The 22513-nt window shown below is 35.5% G+C and overlaps 1 protein-coding gene across 1 annotated transcript in view; it reads left to right on the top strand.

The window, feature by feature from the left end:
- Window positions 1-22513, top strand: part of AHI1 (Abelson helper integration site 1) — an 87137-nt gene that overhangs the window by 40617 nt on the left and 24007 nt on the right. The window contains exon 19 of the mRNA XM_009999144.1: window positions 18919-18977. Within this exon, the coding sequence (XP_009997446.1) occupies window positions 18919-18977 (59 nt within the window). The remainder of the gene's footprint in view (window positions 1-18918; window positions 18978-22513) is intronic.

Below are 22513 nucleotides of genomic sequence, written 5' to 3'. Positions count from 1 at the left end.
GGGAAAGAGATCTTAGCATGGACTAAAAGATTGACCATTATTGCCAGAATTGCTTTTAGGCACTAACTCAGTTCAAATGGCCATACACCAATTAATTTCTGTGTTTCCATTTTCTCCCTTAACAAAAAAGTTTAAAGTCGTAATAGTATTAATCTATTGCACAACAGATGCTTATTGTTTCCAGTGTGTAAATTCTACAGAAACAGTAGAATACATATGCTTTTTTGCATACTGTGAATATTGAAAATAAGTGGACTAACCCTTTAAAGAACATTAACATATACTTAAGTTGCTTTAAATGGCTATTCCTGATATTGCTCAAATCAGTACATTGAATCTTACTTTATACAGAAGCACAGATGAATGTGGTAGCTGTTAATGTGCACTCCCTATGTAGTTGTTTCTAAAACTGACTAATACTTCACAATAATCCACAGGTACTAGGTATTATTTATGCAAAGGAAGTATAATAAAAAGAGGTACCTTTTAATGGTCTTTTAACAGTCAATGAAATCAATGAGGAAATGAAGATTCTTGGGGAAAAAGCACTATTAAAATGCTAGTGGACCACAACTGAAATAGATTTTCTGGCAAGAAAGCTGTTTAAAATACTTAATTACTTATCTGTCATTTCTGTGGCCTCCAAGTTGTTCTGCTGTGATAGAGTTGTTTACAATGGTTGTTTTTATAAGATTTACTCATGCATTTCATCTTTCCTCACTGGTTATAAAGTGTGAAGATTGTTGCTCATGTTCATCGCTCCTAACTGCCAGTTTAATTTTACCTTTTAATATTAGAAAATCAACTTAAGCAGATCTAAAAATTACATTTATGGATTGCTGGAAGCACAGAGCTGTTTTGTCCTGTGTTAGTTTCAGACATATATATTACGTTCTGTACTTACGTTATTGGGATATTGCATCATTACTTGCATCTGTAACGCAGAACTCCTTCATTTTTGTTCAGCAGATGGTTATGTATTCCTGAAGGTTCTGCTGGTAGTCATTCAGTCTTCTCATTCTCACGCTTTTCTGTCACCTTTTTCTGTGTATTTAATGCTTCTTAATGCAGAATTCTCATTACAGTGAAATCCCTACAGGGAGCATGTGTAAAACTGTTAGCTGTCTTTTAAACTATGTAACTGGTGTATGTACCTGCTGTAAGGACTTGATTAAGTTATAGCTGATGTCCTGTAATATGGGCCTGGAAATATGCTTCGCTTTCTTCTTGTAACAAGACAAGTACCTAGGTCTTGCATTAGGTTAAAACAGTGGAAAAACAGGTTATCCATGTTTGTGATTTATTGGCAGTAGCAGTAATGCTGGAAATCTTTATGGACTTTTAAACCTTTTTGTGTCCAGATATATTTGTAGAACTAGCCTTAAGTGCTTCAGTAATACTTCAAATAAAAGTAATATTCACTGCTAAACCTTTTAAACATGCATGTTCATTTTAACAGATGGGTTCTACATAATGTCAAACATACAGTATGTTTTGTCCTGTCTTCAGGTGCATGCTTTCACAACTGTATAGGCTTTCATGACCTCCCCCAGGCCTTGTTCTGCTATTTACCTTTCTCACTTCCCTCAAGATCAGTTATTTCCTGGTCACTGAGGCAGGATTGTCTTTGTCTCCCAACCAATTCTATCTGATTCATTATTAGGATGCTCAGGGGTGCAGCCCCCTTAGTCAGCTTGTCCAGCATCTACATCAAAAGTTCTCCCCAGTGCATTCCACAAGTCTGAATTGCTTGTACCTCTGTTTTTATCTCTCAAGCAGATACCGGGATGGTTAAAAACCTCCATGACACTCTGGGCCTTTGACTGTGAGAGTTCTGTTTAAAGAAGGCTTTATCCACTTCCTCTTCTTGATCAGACAGTGTAGAGCAGGTGGCCCCTACAATGTCCATATTTTTGGCTTTTTTTCCAATTCTGGCCCAAATGCTCTTGGCAAATCTGTTACCTGCTCTCCAGCTCTACGCATTTGAGCCTCTCCTCCCTTTGTTATAGCATTCTCCATTCTTGTCTTTATTACTCCTTCCTAAAGAGCCTGCATCCACAGGGTCTCATAATGCTCAGTAAGAAACATAAATATATCAGTATTTTATTTGAAGGAAAAATTAATGAAACACTGAAAATATGGTTTAATGCCATTGGCCATTCTAATATAACCCCTTTCCTTAGCAACTCTGTTTTGTGAAAACAAACTTGCTACTTCGAAACCACTTGGGTTCACACATCCTTGAATATTTCATAGTGTGATAGCAAAGATGTCTCTTATTTCAGTCATACCTCTGTTCTACGTTTTGGAGACTTTACTGAGCAACCCTTTCTGATTATTTAATTAAGTTTTTAAATGTGAATTGTTTTCTTTATGAAGTGACTTCTTATACAGTGAAACAATTTGATAGTGGTTGGTTTTCAGCATGCTTAGCTGCTGTAACTTGGAATTGTAAACCAGTATCAGATCCTTCCTTGGCTCCTTAAAATGTTTGCTCAGTTATGGTTTCTTTATCCCTGATCTTGAGTTTTATGTGATGCTTAGGTACCCAACTTACTTTGTTGTAAATTTAAATAATATGTTGTTTAATCATCAGATAGAGAGCTTCAGCACCTCTCTCAAGCACAGAATATTCTTTATGTGAGATGAGTAAAAATAACATTATAGTGTCGTCGAGGTTGAAAGGCACCTTGGGAGACCATGTAGCCCAGCCCTCCTGCTCAAAGCAAAGTGCTCAGCACCATGTCCAGTTAAGCTCTGAGTATCTCTGAAAATGGAAACTCCACAACATCACTGAACAGCCCATTACGATGTTTGACTGTTCTCACAGTAAAGGGTTTTTTTCTTACATTGAAATAATATTTCATGTATTTCAGTTGGCATCAGTGGATGGGATTATTCATCCCAGAATTCATGACTTGGCATTTATTTCCCATTAGTGTAACTTTGTGAGGTTCTTGCTGGCCCATTTCTGCAGCCTGTCAAGGTCCCTCTGAATGGCAGCACATGTCTTTGGTGTATATCCTCCCTGGGTTTTATCACCTGCAGGCTTGCTGAGTGTGTGCTCAATCCCATCATCCAGGCCATTACTGGAGGTGTTAAAACAGTGCCCCAGTAGTGACTGGTCTCTCGTTAAATACCATGCATGCAGTTACAAAGCTCTGATCCCTGTAGCTCAGTCTGCTGCACTGCTTTACACAGTCCATTCTGCTGTCTGTCTAGAAAAATGCTATGGGAAACAGTGTTGAAAGTCTTGCTAAATTCGAAGCTGACAGTATATACTGCTTTCCCATGAATGCTACAGAGTGTGGTGCAAGAGAAATATTTAAAGTTTAGTCAAGAGTGTGGTTAGAACTACTAGAACAAAAAAGTAATGAATTTTGACAAATTAAGGAAGTAGGTATCACAAAGCAGATATAAGACAGGGATGAACCTGCGTTCTTATGAATTCTGTATAAAGCACTTCAGTAGAGATTTGTTTAAAAGTTACAAAATTAATTTAAATGTGTTGTGTGCCTTCCTCTCACAAAGATTCTGTTAAATTTGAGAGAAAGGCACAAAAGCTAGGTTTTCTTACTGCCCACCCTGATAGCCTGTCACTTGGAGTTTCTCATAGAGAGTTCAGCTCGTTTTGCCAGATCAGGTGATTTTTTTTGTGTTTGCCTCAGTAAAGCTGCAGTGGTGCTGACAGCTGTTCCAGTCATTTGAAAAGTTTGCTAGATGTGTGTCCTTGGAGAAAGTAATCCCCTTTGAGTTTTACCTTTAGAATTTGGATTAATGAAGTCTTATCGTTGGTCCTGGTTTTCACTCTACTTAAATTTCTACATGTTATATATACAGCAGATTACTTTATTCTTGCTTGAGAATTGTTTAGTACACTTTAGGGAATCTGCCCCTAGAAGACATGTAATATTTAAGCTTGGTGAAGTACTTTTCCTCTTCTTTCCTTTCCTTTTCTTTCTTTTTTTTTTTTTTTTAGTATGAAAATTTGTCTAAGACCTGTGTTTAATAGTTAGAATTTAGGTTTTTTCTTCGTTGTGCTTTATATCTCTGCTTATGTTCATGCTTCAATGCTAATTTTATCATAGCCATCCTGTGGTGTTGCTCTACACCACTGCAGTGTAGCATTATCCAGGACTTTGAGACATTCCTGTCTTTTCCTTCTCATGTTCATATCTGTATAACTTCTTCCACAATAACCCATTTCTTTATTGTTATTTTTTAAACAAATAAGGAAGTAGGAAAAGCTTCAGTTTTCAATTACCCAGTCTCTGAGAAACATTAAAATCCCCTCTGGTTTTGTTTGCCTTCCCTCCTCAAGACTGGGAATACCTTTGGACAATGAAATCACCTTTCTATCCTCTCAGACACTGTTTTGCAGATCTGTGGCATGCCATGAAAGGAAAGGCCCACATTTTTAGGATATATTCAACAGTTATTCTTCAGCAACTCCCACTGTGTTGAGGGCATGTTTTCTAAAATAAGTTTTAGGTTTCAAGTAATTGTAATTAGCAGTGACCCTAGTGGTTAACTATGTGGGAGACTGAAGCTCAACTATAAATACTGCACAGATCTTTTTACTAAAATTTTTACTTCAATAAAACCAGTTAATTAAACTTGCTCTTGAAAATTCATTACGTATGTGCTAGAAACGTGATGGTTCTTGTATCTTTTAAAAATGTCAAAAACAAAAAACACAACACTTTGGCAGGGTTGAGAACAATTAGAAATTTTCTCTGCATTAACACAACTGACAGTCAAAGGTTTTTTCCACTTTATATAAAGTGGAAGCTTCAAAGCACTCTTTCTCTCTCTTTCTCTGAAGATCTTAACAAAACTGACTTTGCATTCAAGTTCTCTGTTATATTTGATAGACAATTGAAAACTTTTTTTCAGTCTCAAGTAAACAGTAAAATAGGTTTCTACATCAAAGATATCAAAATATTTATGGATCAACTAAATGCTTTTAAATTACTGTTTTGATTCTTGTTTTTTAGAAGCAGAAAAAGGAATACATTAATTAGAAAAATACACTTTTTTTGCAGAGGTATTGCAGAAACACTGTCAAAAGTTATATCCTCGTATGTACGTAGATATAAAAGGTGTACTTTTTAAATGTTGCATACTTTCTCTTCAATTCTATAATAAATAACTTTAGTATTACCAAAGTCCTGGAGGACTTTAATATTTTTGTTTGTTTGTTTTGGGGTTATTTATCTTGCTTCTGACATAATTTTGTGCCACTCAAGGAAGGATGCATCTAGAAAGCTAGTTCAGTATGGCCTTTCTGCTTTCGTCTCTTAATAAGAAACTGTTAGTGGAAAAAAGACTCATTTTATATTACTCTAAACACTGTATTTGGTAAGATTTAAAAACAGGAGTGAAATATCTTCCTATTCATCTTTTAAAAGAAATAGCTTGCGTGTGTGTAGATGATTTCTTGTTGAGAAGATAAAGATGAGAAAATAACTCCCAATTTTATCTTGAAAGATTCTGGGTATGTCTGTTCCCTGTTAAACTGTAATGTGTGTTGCCTCATTAGCTCACCCAACAGCTTCATTTAAAATTGCTGTGATGGGAAAAGCAATTAAGCCTGCAGGGCTGCACAGATCAGAGCTATGGAAATGGTGTAGCAATTTGCCAGAATGTCTTAAGTCACTTTGAGGTATTTCTTTTTAGCCCCTCATCATCTTAAAACTGGAGCAGGAGCATACTGTGGTGAAGAGCACCAGATACGTACCTAAAAGTGGTTCAGTGCCCACACTGTGAGTTGAAAGTGGTTTGAGTGTAATGCAAGGTGCTAGGAGAAAGAGGTGATGATGGGAAGTAATTTTCATTGTTTTTATATAAAAAGAATACTTACAAAAGGGAAGCAGGTAATGTTTAATAATCTCACCAAATCACTCAAATGCGTTAGTATCAAGGTGACTCTGCTGGGCGTTTTTTTTTTCCTGTGATACTGATTAAGAAAATAATGAAGTTACATTATGAGGCCTGAACAAAAGGGTTTTAGTAATTTCTTCTCTGGTGGCCTGAATCTGTTTATTTTTCATGTTTATCCTTACTAGCACAGAAGGAGAAATGCAAGTTTCCTGTTTACCATGGGATAGTGGTAACGGCCTCCATGAGATCAGGCAATCCAGTGGGGGAAATAGCTTTAATGAGTAGTCTACTACCAGTTGACTTTAGGTTCTAAACTGGGTAGAAATGCAGAATACCATTAGTTTGTCCTGCAGAGGTGCTGCCAAAATAGAAAGTGGTCTAATAGTAAGACTACATCAGAAAAAATGTTTGCAGAATGGTTAGCTTCCTGGCAGCTATAATCTGCTTATAGTAGATTATCTCATGTATTTGAAAAGGGAGACTGTGCATTAAAATGAAAGAAATATGTGCCCAGTACTTCTCTCATTTCTCAGTTATGCCTGTATATTTTTATGCAATTTGCAGTTTTCCTGGTCTGTCATGTATTTGAAGAGCTGATCCTGCCTGACAAATTTTTCAGAAATAAAACTTTGTAAAACATTTCAAGAGAGTTCTTCTCATGTTTTTATGAGGATGGACCTTTTTGGAAATGTGGCCTTTAATTATTCTAATGGGATGCTGGTTCTAAAAAAATGTATTTTTTTTCCCTATAATTTTGTTTTGCTTTCCTAAGCGTGGAAATATGGATTCCTTTTTGTTGCTGTAACAAGTATCTAATTGCAACTTTGGAAATTTCTCACATTTTCCTGTAATTAGTAGAATTCAGTTGCTTCTAACTTTTTTCTTGTATCAGGTATGTATCATAGAACCATAGAATGGTTTGGGTTGGAAGGGACCTTAAAGATCATGTTTTCCTTCTTTTTGAAAACTGAATTACTTTAAATATCTCCCCCACCCCCCAAATTGGATAACAACATGAGAAATGATGTGAGAAAGTGCAGAAAACTAGCACTTTTTTAAGTGTGTAAACTTGGGTTATTTTAGTCCCTAGTTTTTTGAGTATGTTATTCTGTTTGTTTGTGGTTTTATGTAATGTTCTCTTACTAACCTACAACCTGCCTTTACATTCATTACAAGGCTTTATTTTAACCATAAAGCACTACATAACCACAGAGAAATTATGGTAATGGACTAAGTTTTATATCCAATTACCAGAATTTCTCTTTATTTTTCAAAAGAGGGTAAGTGAACTGAGTAGAGGCAAAGCACCAGCTGAACACCACAGGTCAGATCTTCAGCAAGTGTGAAATGACTTAACTACACAGAAGTCAGGTACAAATATTTTTACCAAAAACAGAGGAACATTAGGTCTAACGTGTTTTTTATATATCTGTGTGTTAATTTGAATAGGAACTCCCCTGGGGAAAATGATAATTAATTTTAAGATATTCTCATCTCTCACTTTTACTTAAGGGAAAAGTATAATAGAGAATAGAGAAGAAAATAAAAGTGTTATTATTATTTGCTTGTAGCAGAATAGAAGAACAGAAAAAATAAACTTAGTATTTTTGTCAAAGTTAATTTTATTTAAAAACAATAGAAACATCCATCAAAGATTATTGGGGAGTTTTATACCTCTCTGGTTCTTTGGAGTCTATTTTGCTATACCACTTCCATTTTGAAGGCAAGGCACTTGAAAATTATGACTCAGTGTCTTCAGTGCAAATAGATTACAAAGGCTCAGTTGTCACCCGCAGACAGCCTTTCCATGTACTTTCCTGATCTTATTCCTTCTGCTCACTCACTAGAGCCATCTTTGGGTGGTTCCACCTTGCAGCTGACCTTGGCAGTAAATAAAAATTAAGAGTACTAGGACACAGCAGTGCCCTCACCATGGCTTACAGGCAGCTCAGGAGATTCTGCAGGGGAAAGAACTTCCTCAGAGCTCTGTGGCCCTACTGTGCCACAAGCAGCAGTTACCAGTGTCAGAGTTTTGGCTCAAGGCACAAATACATGACCTTGTTTTAAAGCAGGAGTGTTTACATTTATAGTAAAAATGAATTTTTAATTTAAAAACAAAAGGTGTATAACTAAATTCATCTAACCACAAAGATCTTCTAACAGAATAGTAAAAGACATAGAGACAAAACAATTAACATTAATGATAATCCAGCTCTTCTATTTTAAAAGGTTGGTTATCCAGTTTCCTCTATCTGATTGATAAGATGTTATAAATGTCAGAAGAGTTTGTATTTTCTAGTTAAACTTGCTGGAGTTGTTTATATGGAGATCAAAGATACACATGTTCCTTTATTATATGTTCTTTTTCATGTTTCTCCTAGGCAAGTTAATTAAAATATTTCACTAAAAATTACACTAAATACAGAGCACAATAACAGCAATCTTTGAAGATTCCAAAAACTTTATCAAAAGAACACCATTTATATTTACTTGAAATTGGTGTATGTTAGGGTAATTACTGCTGTGCCTTCAGGGTAAAGGAAGTACTCTCAGCCAAATTATACAAGGGTGTGGATTAAATGAAGCATTACTCTCTGTTTGGCAGCAGTGGATGTAGATTGCAAAACTAGGGTGTGACGTAGTACTGTGGAAAGACTCTGCCAAAAGTGATTTGGCCTGAGTGTGCCCTTACTTTCTCAATTATGTGGATCCTAAAACAAGCAAGTCTAATTAATTCCTAAGTAGAGAGGTCCTGTTAACTGTTTTCAGCCTGAGCTTGTCTTCAGATAGAGCTTGTTGGTAAACTTTGAGCTTTTGAGCCACAAGACAGCAAGTGTTGACAATGTGCATACTGAAATTCTAACTTAAATTCAGCAATTCTGTCTGGTTTCACAGCTGGAAACGGTTCTTCTGCCCAAGGAATGTGCAGTAAAGTATCAGTTCTCTGTCCAGCAGAAAGTTCAGATCAGCAAGGATGCTATGTGTACAGCAGGAAGTGTGAGTGAATAGGTTGAGAAAATTGATCCCTCCTTGTATTGCGCCAATCCTGCTGTTCTTGTCATTTCCAGAGGAGCTGGGAGGACTGTGCAAAAGACCGAGTAGCAGCCATGATGCACAGGAGGGAAGCCTCTCCCAAGAGGCAGCCTAGGTCCTTTGACTTCGTACCTGGTTTTGACAAGTGAGCAAAACCCAAGTATATATTGATGTTTTTTTAAGAGACGTTCTCCATCCTTTTTTGAAATGTATATGTACTTTTTCAGCTATTTTAAAAACCCTTTTCTATTTTTTCTGGATACATTTTTATGTGTGAAATAACTACACTTTCATGGATTCATATGCTGTTTTGCTCATTGTGAAGGCACACCAAATTCAGTGAGAGGAAGCTTCCATCACATCATTCATTTTACTAATATAACACCTTTTAAAGTTAACTTTGGGTATCTGTGGTACATACTATGCTCTGCAATAAACTGTTGTACCAAGGTTGCTTGATACAGGTCATGTTGGTCCTACAGAAACTAATGATAGAGGATGGTGCCTTGGGAAAATGTCCAGAAAGCAGAAAGCATGTGCAGGGGAGTGAAGGCCTCTGAGGGTGTGTAACTTACACATTGCTATTGTCACACAGCTTAGGGACTCTGTGTTATTTACAGAGCTGCCCTCAACGTGCTGCTTCGATTCAGATGAAATGAGAGTTTCCCTGGAGCCTGCCCCCTCACTGTGAGCTTGCTGTCATTCTCACTGGAGGTTGTAAGGAGCAGTGACTCATTGCTTGTTGGCTTCAAATGAAATGGTAAAATTGCCTTACCAGTTTTCAGGAGTAGAGTTTTATTGAGGTCTTTTCTGTAACCTTATGGCGCACTCCACTGAAGGAACAGATTGCACAGGTTCCTTCCTCATCTTTTCCCCTCACCAGTGGGACTCAGACTCCTCAGTTTTTACTTCCTTGTCCAGAGAAAAAAGATCTGAATGACACATAGGCAAATTAAAAAAGAGAACAGAACTCCCAGGCTTTACTGCAGTGTGCTGGACATTCCTTCTGCAGAAGACTTACTCAGATTGTATAACAGAGTAATTGCAACTGTTCATCTCTGAAGATTGATTCCACCATATCACATCCTCATATGCTACTGGATACCCTTCTATCCTGTCAAAATCTCCTGTTTTCAGTAGGGGGCCACTGTCTCTACTTCAGCTGTGTGTGGTAGCTCATGATGCCTTGTTGTGTGTTTTTTTTCTGGATTAGCTGAAGGGTGTGATAGTGACATATGTTGATATAGGTCTTTCTGGAATCCATTCAGAGGCTGACTGGTCAAATGCAGCAGGCTGCTGCCATTAATATGGCAAATAAAATATAGAAAATTGGAGTTTAATATATGTTGAGCATCTTCTGGTGGCATAAATTGCCTAGTAGCAGAAAGCTTTTTGAGGATTCTTTCACTGAACTTCTGGTTGTCACTCTCCACCACTAGTGCATAAAAAGCAATTTCTCTTGCTTTGGTTTTGATGGTTTTGTTTATTTTATTTTGGGGTGTGTTTTTTTTGTTGTTGTTGTTTTGGTGTGGTGTTTTTTTTTTCTCTAGCAGGGTCTGTAACTAGCAAGATTCACTTTGTAAGATGCTGTATTTTCTGCTTTTTTCAGGTGGAGATCATAAATAGGCTTTGTTTTCCTACTCCTTGCATCTCTTCATTTTTTGATAACCACAGTTAAGCAGCATTCACCTCTAAAAAAAAAAATAAAAAAAGAAAAAATAGGTTAGGTATGAAATAGTGGCTATTCTAGTCTTGATAAAAACCTGAAATACCAATCCAAATTATTTTTTCCAGCATACTGCATATGAAGTTGCTGATACTATTTTTCCTTGAGTGCAGATGTTTGAAAAATGCTACGTTTGTCCTGCAAGCAGTTACAATATATTTTCTTTTTTTTTTTTTTTTTTTTTTTTTTTCAAGACTTAATTTATGATGAAGCTACTGGGTAATAAAGAAACAAAAATTCTTCCAGTAAGTGGCTATTTTTTCTTAGCTGGGAGGACTTTTCATTACAAAAATGTTAATGCCTTATTTTGAAAAGTATTTGTGCTATTCTGAGCATATTTTCTTACTTAAAGCTTTCCATTTGTAGAGCAATAGGCTAATTTGCTTTACATACCAATGGGTGACTAGCCATTACTGAATTTCAGTTGTGGACAAACCATGCAAAGTTTGTTTTTCCTCCATGCATACATTTAATTCTTTGTCTTTTATCCTAGTCAAGTATGTTTTTTAAAAACACTATTAGACCTCCTAGACTAGTCAGTAGATACTTGGCTTCAGGAGTTACAGATAGAGTTGAATTCTATTCAACTGTATTACATAGAAATTAACTGTATTATTAAATAGAATTTAACTTTGCTTCATATTTTTAGGGAACAGATAAACATAAATCCTGCTTAAGAGCTCAGTTTCCTCTGATTCAGTGAGGGTAAGTTAATGCAGAAGCAAAAGTATTACCAAACCCAAAAGTGGAGGTTGCTGTTTCAGTGTTGGGCATCCACAGCTTTAAAGGAGCTGCAGTTTCTATATTTCAATAAGTATTTTTGATAGGATAACATGGGAAGCTTTATTCAATATAATACAAAACAAGTTTATTTTCAAATATAATTTACCTTGTTTGCTTTAAAATAGTCCTGGTGAGCTTAGCAAAACTAATAGATACTTTCTCAGGATGTCTGCAGCAATAGAAGAAAAATAACTTATTAATACAAAGTACGCGTCATAGTCTGCATTTTCCTTACATCTTTCTTATCTGTTATCTAGAACTTGTAAATAATATTGCCAATCTGATTTCAGAATGCTGATGATATCTTTGCAGGCTTATTGATGTTTGCTGTAGAGTGACTTTCTGTTCTTTACATTGTAGGAAGAAACAGCTGGATACTATAACCCCTGCTTATTTTCAGTTGTATCTACTGCCATTATGATGTAACATTAGGGATTGTCATAAGTTAGCACGTTCCTGATTAGCATGAATTCAGTAAATGTTCTTTACTTCAAAAGAATGCTTGGGACACGTGCTTCTACTTGTATTGTTTATATATGGTACTGTAGAAACTTAACATTTGCAAGAAAAATGTATGATGATGATTTGATAAGATTACTCAGAAATAATTAGGTGGGTGTGTAGGCTGCAAAATGTATTTGATTTTAATCTCTAATTAAGAAGTTGGATTTTTTAATTGTTTTTGTGATGCAATAGTTTTTACTTTATTATACCTTTTATAAATAGGGGCCAAATTCTGCCTGTTCATTGTGCCTTTAGCTCAGGATAAGTGTATTGGTATGAAACAGTGTTCTCCTCAAAGCTTGTGACGGACTTACTCCATAGTTCTTTCTGGAGAATTATTCTAAGATCCAGAGCAAAGACATGTTTGTGCCCTTGTACACCTTGATCCAGGAATGAAAATGATGGCTAACCCTGAATTAATATCTCTATGCATTCTTTTGGCTGATGATAGATATAATTATGTTGTGGGATATGGTACTGCCAGAAGCATAGTGTTTTTTCGTGTTAGCACTGTCTGATTCTGAGGTCTTTATATGAGGCTTGGAATGAGTTGATGTTACAGTGGAGGTATCTCTGTGGATCTACAGGTGTGAATTCAAGCCTTGCTCTGTCCGACTGCTCCAGTGTTCACTTAGCTCTTCTGTAAGCACAGACTTGGTTCTTTGGGCTGGGGAATCAGAGATAACCAGATGCAAGAGCTACAGATAACTGTACCAGTCCTTGGATAAGAAAGTTACTGTGTTTAAGCACTCCAGACCAGTTGTCCTCCTCAGGTTAGGAAAAATATGACTGTCTCATGGTTTGAGAAGCCAGAGTTCCTCCAATACCTGGAGCTGGAACATCTACTGGAAAATGGCATGCTGATATGAAGGAAGCTGCAGCAGTATGTGTGCAGCTGTATGGTACTGAATTACTTAACTCCCTCCAATTTCTTTTATGGATAACTGGTTTTAATACCAGTGATTAGTAAACAATTCATTAAAAAGACACAATCTTTTTTTATTGAAGCTTGTATTTCTGTGCAAATGTTTCCATAGCGAATTTGCAATGGCAACCAAAGCCTGATCTATTGACTGAAGTTCCCTAGTTCCTTTTCTTTTGTTTGTTTACAAATTCCCATGGCTTTAATGAGGATGGGGAAGGGAAACGAAAGTAAGTTATGCTTTGTCACCTATCAGCGCAGCTTTGTTTTGGCTTAATTTTTGTAGTGTTGGGTTTTTTTGGTCCTGTGCGTTGCAGATTTTTTTGTCATTGTCATCTCTGTTAATCTCTGGACTAACTGACAGAGTGACATCTGGCAGCAGTAAAGCTAAAGCTTCTCTCATGTTGTTAGGGTATATAGCATGAAAACAGCTCTCATCTCTGACTGGTAAAATACATTAATGGAAGTTTCTCTATGTAACTTACAGAAAGCAAGACAGTGAAATGAGAGGGATTTTATTTGTCATTTAGATTTTTTGTTTGTTTTAAACTGAATACATTTAGGTTAACAAATCAGAACCCCATTTAGAAAATGGGAACAACATTAAGAAGATAGTTAAGTCTTTTTCAGATGCTCTGACAGAGGAGAAAAGTGAGGAAAAGACAAGGAGAGGATTAGTAAGAGCGCAGGCTTGCCTGACATTGAGTAAACTTTGATGAGTGCGGAATACATTGTGAGAATCTTATGGGTGTTTGTAGAAGTACTTTGTATTCAGTAGTGATGCCATCACAGCAGTTTTGTATATACACTTGGACAAAGCATGTGAGAACCATCTGCTTAGAGCATATACATTGCACATGGCTTGCAAGGTATGGGCTCTTGAGAATTAACCATTGTCTTCGCTGTTATAATAGTTAGAAAGAGAACACTATTGTAGAAAGAATGCAAAAAACAGGCTCACTTTGAACTTCTGAATGTAGTTTTCTAGCTCTGCAGCTTCACCCATATGTGTTCCAAAGTAGTTTTAAAAGTGTGATACAGATTAAACTTCATTGAAACCGTTTTCAAAACACTTTGGTCCTGTCCATTCTCCTTTTTGGTTTGGAATATGTTCAAAATCATAGGTGCTAGACTAAGTAATGTAGAGCAGAGTTTGAAGTTGGTGTTTACCTACTTGGATATTAGTAAAACATCTGTTTTGCTGGTGAAACTAAAAAGGTATGTATGTTAAGTGGGTGCATCCATTCCTTTAATTTTATGTGAATGCATCTGAAATTGTTTGCAGTGGGTTTTGAAAGTATTTGTGATCCCATGTCTAAGTAAAGAAAAACAGGTTCTTATCCAATATAAAAACAATTTTTTTATTTAATTAATTCTGTTTGATCTATTAAGGCGTAATTGTTGTGAGAATAAAGCCTTTCAGGGAAGATTAATATATATTTAGATCATTACAAAATTATCTTCTTTCTTATACCTAGCTTGAAAAACAGAATTACAGAAAAAACTGAGTAATGCTGTTTTGACAGCTCTTTCATTAAAAAAAAACTCTAAATAGAGTTTTCTTTTATGCCTAAAGTAGATTATTCTGCATACTGAAAGATATTTTGGTCACAAAGGTCATAGTTTTGAATAGATGACTGTGCTGAAAACATACTTCTGTTGACTGGGAACAGTTGTAAAGCCACAGAAGATGATTAGGAGAAGGACTGAGCTGTTAAACATGTATTCATCTCATATCTGAGTTGGCATTTCTTCATCATGATTGTTGTTTGTTTGGGTGTATTTTAAATATACCATGTTGCAAAAGGCCACAATATAAATTATAACAATGTCTGCAATAAGAAATACCATTTCCTAGAGGCATAGTTTGTTTCCATGTATTTCAGGATTTGTTTGTTGATTTTTTAGGCATTAATAATTAGTACAAACTAAAAGTAAAACTCAGAAAAATAGAATAATATGGAACTGGTATAGGTAATTTTTTTCCTCTATGATTTAGAGGGGCTCATCACAGAAATATCTAAATATTCGCTTTTTTCCAATTTTCTTACATATTTGTTCATTGGTGTTCTGTGATTTTTCTGAGGATTTTCCAGGATAAAGTTTTGGGCCATTTCCTTAACTGTAGATTTTGTAATACTGGAATCCTTGGAGATTTATGATGCACAACAGAATTAATTCATCAAGAGCATTTCACAAAAGGGAAAAAAATGCTTCTTTCAAAAAGTTAATTAAAACATAAATTCTGTAATGAATATTCTTTCAGCCTCTATTAAAAGATTAATTATTCACATAAACATTTAATGTTAGGTGATTGTAAGCACTCTTGTAGGATAATGTGACTCCCTAGAAGGACTTCTTTCCTTCTTCTGTCTCAGTTTAAAACAAATATAATAGTTAAAGGTGCAATTTAATAGGAAATATTCTTAATTATTGCAAGTGCTATTTTGGCACATTATATATATGTTATATAAATTTCTGCCCAAGTCTAATCTGCTTGTAAGTGAACTCATCTATGTCCTGTGTATTTCAGCTCAACTATTTACAATTCAGTCAACTCACATTAACGTGCTTTTCTAGAGCAGAGGTTGTTTTTCAGTGAGAGCAGGCAATAAAGGTGGGAACTTGGTAGTACAGGCATGGGTTTTGGACAGGAGGACAACTACTTTGTTTCTGTCTTCATCTTTTCTCTTTAGTTGCAGTTATACCAGCAGGGAATATATTGCCAGAAGTGACTCGGGAACTAAGGACAGTCTTTCCCTTGACTGTTCAAGTTGTCCAGGAAACAAACACAGTTTCAGATTCCCTCTCAAGGCAGACAGCTACACTGGTTGCAAAATATACTGGTTCCTTGATAGGCATTTATCTCAATCAGCATCTACTTGGACTCATAAAATAATCAGACTGAGAGGATTATGTTAACCATAAAGAAGAGCTGTCCTGCTGTTTAAGATGTGTCAATGTGAAAGTTCCGATAATTTGAGAAAAAAAACAATAGTATCTAGCATTATGAGACATCAACCATCACTTTTAGACATTAGCAGTAGGTTCTTCTAGAAATAATTTGTTCTTGTCATGTAAAACTACATGTAAAGGCAACCACCAAAGAGCCAATGAAGAGTGCCAGTAGTTCGAATGTTGATACTTTGATAGGGAAGACCCTGCAGACAGCAGAAGACTGCTCAAGACATACAGGGCTTTGAAAGTGAAGACAGCAAATGCTGTTAAAAAAAGGAGATGGTTGGAAGGTTCAAGTAAAACCCCTGAATCAATAAAAATGCTTTTCCATTACTTATTCTGAATCATCCTTAAGATGAGAGAGTTTAGATTAACATAGTGTTGTTCTTTTTCAGGTTTGACCTTACAAGGAATTTAATGACCTTTATATAAGCTCAGGCTAAGTGAGAGTCCCAACAGGTCACAGTGTCCTGTAGACTTCAGTTTTGGATGAAGTGGAAATTTCCTTCTAAAATCCTGGCATCAATTTCAATACCTCCTTGTAGTAGTTGAAAAGTTTGCAATTTGGATCAAAGATAACCAAACCAAGCACTGCTGAGGCTATTCTTTACACCTGCTCAGTGTCATTTACATGCTTCATCAAGCACGGAACCATGTCGAGCCAATAGCTGTGTAAAATTGCTTTTAAAATCTGCTGCATTGTTTGAGAAAGAATGAGACAATATACCCTTGTTTGCTTAATGCACCTTGTTTTATGGATGAGGAAGATTTTTTGTTTTGGGGTTTGTTTGTGTTTTTTTTAGTATGACTGTTTAGAATGTAGGAGCTGCTAAAGGAACGCCTGGTAGCTGAAAACAACTAAGGGAAAGCACTAAAGACTATTTTGGGGTAACCAGTAGGCATGATCAATGTGATCAAGTAGCATTGGCTCTGTGGTGCATTGAAGAATATTTGGACCCAAGTGTGCTGTGATCTTTTTAGTGTTTCCACCTAAAGCAAATTGGTAAGAATTTCCTTCTTGTTTTGGAAGAAGGCTCTAGTCACAGAAAATCCTAAGTTAAAAGCCAGTGCTAGCTGCTAGAAATCAAAGCAGCACTCTCTGCATATCTGCATAGATCTGAGTTACACATCTGTCTCATTCCTGTACTTGCATCAGAACAGGTCTGCATTGCCCTTTATTCAGGCTTAATTGGGTTATCAGTTTAACCATGAAGTTTTCACCTGACAAGCAGCTAAACAGAGTCTGCACCCACATCCTTTAACATGCATTCCAGAAGTACTTGGATGTAATATGTTTGTTCCTTAGGAGAACAAAGTTAATTACTAATAAAATTTCAGATCAATTGTATTTTTATTTAATTTTGAAGATTTTTTTCAAGTGAGCAGTCGTCTTCATCATCTATTTTATACAGTTTTTATCTTAGAATGGGTTTTTATGAACTGGCCAACACACAATGCTGAAATTGAAAATCTTGTGGTAGAATACTTGGCTATCTAAACACTTTTTTTTTTTTTTAATAATGACGAGATTTTAGTGTTCTTGAGTTTGTTGACCTGTTTTGTTGTGATTTTTTTTATTCAAAGAGTTGATATGACACATATATGCAGTAATATATCCACATGTAGTATCATATCTTAGTAGCTCATTTTGTGACTGTATGAGTATGTAGATAACAATATTAGTAAGAGTAATATCCCCACTGATTTGGTGTTAATGCTGAGCAAATGTTTGAGCAAATAGCTTCTTTGAAAAAAAGATAAGATTCAGGTCTACCTTCTTTTGAGTATGGGTTAAGTACAGAAAACAGTTTCTATTCTCATCTCTTTCTTCTTCTGAGAAGAGATGGGAGAAAAAGTAATAAAAAATCAAAGGAAGACTTTCAAAATAAAGTATTTCAGAATTTATAAAAGTTTTTTTTATATGATTAAGGTGACAAAATTAATTCATACAGAAAATTGAAAAATCAATTATTACACTTATTTAGGATTTCTCACAAGTACAAAATAGTTTACATGCAGAACATCTGCAGGATCAGGGTTAACTATGATTGAGCTTGCAGCTTTTCTTATATTTAGAAATATCTAAATATCCTACTGATTAAACATTTATTAATAAATTTCTTGTACAACTCTAAACCACTAAACTTTAGAAAGAAAACTGTAGGTGGAGTTGTGCAGGCTTCCTTGTGGAGCTGTGGCAGTGCTTGGGAATCTTGAAAGTCCTCTTTATTCAGATCGTGGACTCGGCAAGAGCAGGCTTTTGGAGTGACAAATGAAAAAGAGTTTTCAGAATTTATTCTTCTTTGAAAACAAAACTTTTTTTTTCAAATCTAGTGTCTCACAGAGAAAATCCTGTGAGCTTAACTCTGTGTTGCCTTGCATCTCTATGCTGGAGAAGCAGTTCTCTAACGGAGCAGTAACATTTCTCACTATTGTGTTCAACAATTTTCAGATTTCCGTATCTTTTCTTTTTAAGATGTTTTCTTAAGTATACAGCTGAGGAGACCAATAACAAAAAGATAAATGCATAGATGATGAAAGGATTTTCCTGAGCTTAGTAGTTAACATAATAGTTTGAAAAGAAAAGAATTTACAAGTACTTGTTCAAATGAACTATGTAGAGACTGAATAAAATAAACAGCAAGATGTGTTGTGATAGGAACTCAGATGATCAAAGGCAACTACTGAATAAGCATAGTTATTCTTTCAGATAAAATAAGGAAGTAATTCCTTTGAGAGTTTTTGTGATCATTTCTGTTGGAAAACTTTTTGTGTGCGTTACTCAGATATTCAATGAAGAGAAAACCAATACAGCCTATATAATAGTGTCAGCTTTGAGCACGAGGTGGCATGTGGACATAGCTTGAGTTATTTCTCCAAATCATTTGAATGGAAATATTGGATTAGTTAACCTTGTGTCAGGTCTGTTAGTTAAATAAACCCTCCAACTGTTCCTGACTGAAGGATGCATAGTTGTGACTGAAAGATGCTGCTGCTTTTCATTAGAATTTTGTCAAACGTCCTGCTAACATAATGATTTTAAAATTAAATGGTTTATTCGATGGAAAAGGATAACAAGCAGAAAATTCACAGCCTTTTCTTTTCACAGGGTGTTTCAGCCCAGTAGGAAATCCTCTTAGCCAAACACTATTGGGTAGACTGCAGGCGGTAAGGAGTTCTCTCTTTGCATTTTTTTTAAATTGATGTTTAACTATAAAATGTCATTATTCACAAGTTCTCATTGTAGAGAAGTGTGTTTTTTTCTTAAGCTGTCTTTTTTTCACAAAAAAAAAAAAAAGGTATCTTTATCAAATGATCAATATGGGCAAACAAGCTTTTGCAACAGCAGCCAGCTGGTAGTGAGGTCAGATATCTACAAATTAAAAGCTTTATATTCTTTCATTACTTACTTTTTGTTGTTTAACAATAAGTAAGTGAAAAATCACAATTATGTTTTTTTTTTATTATGACTAAGAATATAGGCATTGGTAAGCAGGGAAGGAAAGCTGGGACAGTAACTTGAAATGAAATCCAAATTGCAGCACCATGATTTCATTGTTTACTCATACTTCATCTTTTTGTAACAAGTAAAGTCACAGCTAATCCTCCATTTAATTAAGTGCTTATCTGTTAAATTTCGATTGGATGTTTCTAGTTATTATATTTGTTCTTTGATTTCTGGTTTCCTGATCATGATTATAGAATATCTAACAGAATCTGCAAGTGCTATTATTTCCAACTGTACACTTGCTAAACCCAGATTAAACACCTGTGTATGAAGAGTCTAGCAAAAGTAAAATGAGTGGTGCCTCTGAACAGGTTTGTGGCTCTGGAAAGCTGAGCCTGTTCTCCAGGAGATGTTAATCCTCCTGCACCCAACAACAAGGATGTCATAATTTCATATTCTGTCTTAGTTGCACGCTAATTGTAATTTTTTAAGAGTAATTAGAAATTGACATAAATTAACTTGGATCATATGTAGCTGGTTTACAGTTTGAATTTGGGGTTTTGGTTTGGTTTAGGGGTTTTTTTTGGACCTCCCATATTTAACAGAGTATGTGAATATTGTTGCGGGAGGCTTGTAAGATACAGAGGGTTCACCAACAAATTTTGGAAGTACAGTTTTACATTACTGTTAGTGGCTAAATGATTCCTGTTTTCACATTTTTGAGCTTTTAGCCAAATTTATAATTTTTAGGAAAAAGTATAAATTATGTAATTGCTATTCTAATGTTCTTCGTCATAGCAAGCTCTATAAATATTTACAGGATCAACTGTTTTGGAAAATACAAGTAAGAGCTAATTTTTTTTATTTTTTTTTTTTTTCTGAGAGGGTTAAATTAAGGTTTTCAATAGTTCTGTTACTTTTTGTGTTATAAATGCAGTGGTATGTATAAGTGCAGGTAAACTGAATTTATATCAAGACAATGATATATTTACTAATGATGAAATAGTTGAAGAAGTTTTGAATAATTTCAGGAGCTAGAGTATTTCACATGCTTCTGAATTGCTCTTTTTTCCCTTTCTTTCTTTTCTTTTTTTTTTTTTTTAACCCTGTAGGCTTTGTTGCAATGTGCTGTGTTTGTATTTCTGTTTTCAGTTTGTACATTGCAGGTTTCAATGAAGTGCAGCCTGGCACAGTTTTGGTTTTTTCCTCTAGGCAGGTTATAGGTTCCCATACTCATAAAATATCGAAGGACTGTACTCAAACAAGGATTGTAGTCACCCGAAGCCTAAGGAAGTAACTTTACAATGTCTACAGACAGATTAATTCAGACCAAAGAAGAGTACATTATTCTTAGCAATTGATACTTTTGGAATAATTTTAATTTAGCTACTAATATTGTTCTTGTACTTCTGTTTCCTGTAGACTAAATTTGTGAAGTTTGGTGTCCTGGCCTAGGAGTGTGTTGACAATTAGTTGAACCAGAGAACAAGAACAGAAATACAGCAGTGCTAACGATATTCAAGTATTTTATGCTATGTCTCAACTTATTTAGAATTTCATTTAAAACTTCAATTGCTAGTCCAAAGAGATTATGTTACATTCTTAGGGAAGGACAGGATTAGGTAAATTTCTAACCCTCAGATTCATAAGGAAAAATGAAAATAATGGAGCACCTATAAAATTTCAGATTAATTCTGTAAAATTTTTGAATGTTTTAAATATTATCTCACTTCTAAGCCAGTCATGGGGTTTTTGAGCACTGTAAATTAAATTCTTGTTTTGTCTCCTTTAAAAAATAAACCTAAAACCAAATGAAACAGCCACCATGAAACAAAAACAACAACACAAACCCAAAAGGAACCAGTCTCAGAACCTAGGCTATTGCACACTGAGGCACAGATTTACTGAACAGACATGAGAAGATTTAACACCCGTTCTCCTTCTGTCTTTACTGGAGTGTTTGCACAAGGAACACTCCCAGTTTCTCTTCCCTCTGGCAGGTAGCAGGGATGGGGAGGTGGAGTGGAGAGAAGCAGTGGCACTGGGCAGCATGCAAGAAAAAGATGTTTGTCCTTTTTCATGTCACCACATCTGTGACTAACAGGAAAAGGAGGGAGGGTAGATTTGGCCCTGCATGCACACACATTGGGGTTCACTCTGCTATGTGTAGTATCTGCCTAAGATGAATTTTAGAAGTGCTTTTTTTCCAAGTGTAGTTAAGAGTTAATGAGTAATTAGAAATGGGACTTAATCTGTATGTTTATTCTGTTTCAATTAACTATGTGTTTATGTATACAGAAGAAGCATATGAAACCACCAGTCACCTTTATGTATTTCCATCTTTTGTTTTTAAACTTTGTGGTATTTAAAGTACTTTTCTTCAGTAGTTGAAATGCTGAAATTTTTACAGAAAAGACAGTAGTAACATATCACTTGTTCTTGCTCAATACTGCTTTTCCTAAGGGAATGAATGCTACCTAATGCCCAAATCCTGTTGGCTCCTAGACATAATAAAAGCAAAACCTCCATTACCACCATCACTGAAACTGCCCAATTAAAAAGAAACCATAAACATTTTAATTATTGCCTTTTTCAGGAATCAGTGACATTTGATACAGCAACTTATTTATCACCTTTTCCTGCAATGCTCTTTTGTATTAGTATCTTGAAATATTTTTTGTTTGTGTTAGAAATGTCAAGGCTAAGTGGTTTAGTCATGGAAAACCAGTGTGATATTTCATGGTCTAGAACTCTGCATCAACTCCTGCACTGTTTATCTTCTTCTGAGGATGTTCCTTACACCGAAAGCTCCTAACAGCGTTTTTCAACCAAAATCAATGTGACACAGCAGGTTTTTTCAGCAGGCATTTTGTTCCTGTTTCTCACAGACGGTCTGCCTCCCAGAAAGAACACAAATATAGCCCCATGTTTGTTCTGATGCAAGGAAAGGATTAACTAGTTTCCAACTTGCGTTTAAAAAGGAGACATTAATATTGTATTAAGAAAAATGTATTCATACGCTTCAGTATGTCTGCCACTGTTTTTGGAATCCTGAAAATGTGACTTATTAATCTTCTGACACAAGATTAAAAAAGTAATTATTATTAAAAATAAAAATAATTATTCTAACCTGAAGGGCCAGTAGTTCCTGGGTGTTCCTTGGAGTGCAGCTGTCAGTTGGCACTGGCCTGGCATGCCAGAGGCAACTCTGCTGCCTTTCAGCAGCTCCATTTGTGGAATGCAGTGGTGGCATTCC

This window comes from Chaetura pelagica, unplaced genomic scaffold (assembly GCF_000747805.2).
Source record: "Chaetura pelagica isolate M959 unplaced genomic scaffold, ChaPel_1.0 scaffold90, whole genome shotgun sequence".
In the NCBI taxonomy this organism is placed as follows: domain Eukaryota; kingdom Metazoa; phylum Chordata; class Aves; order Apodiformes; family Apodidae; genus Chaetura; species Chaetura pelagica.
The sequence above is the reverse complement of the archived record's forward strand: the minus strand, read 5'-3'. Positions and strand labels throughout refer to the sequence as shown.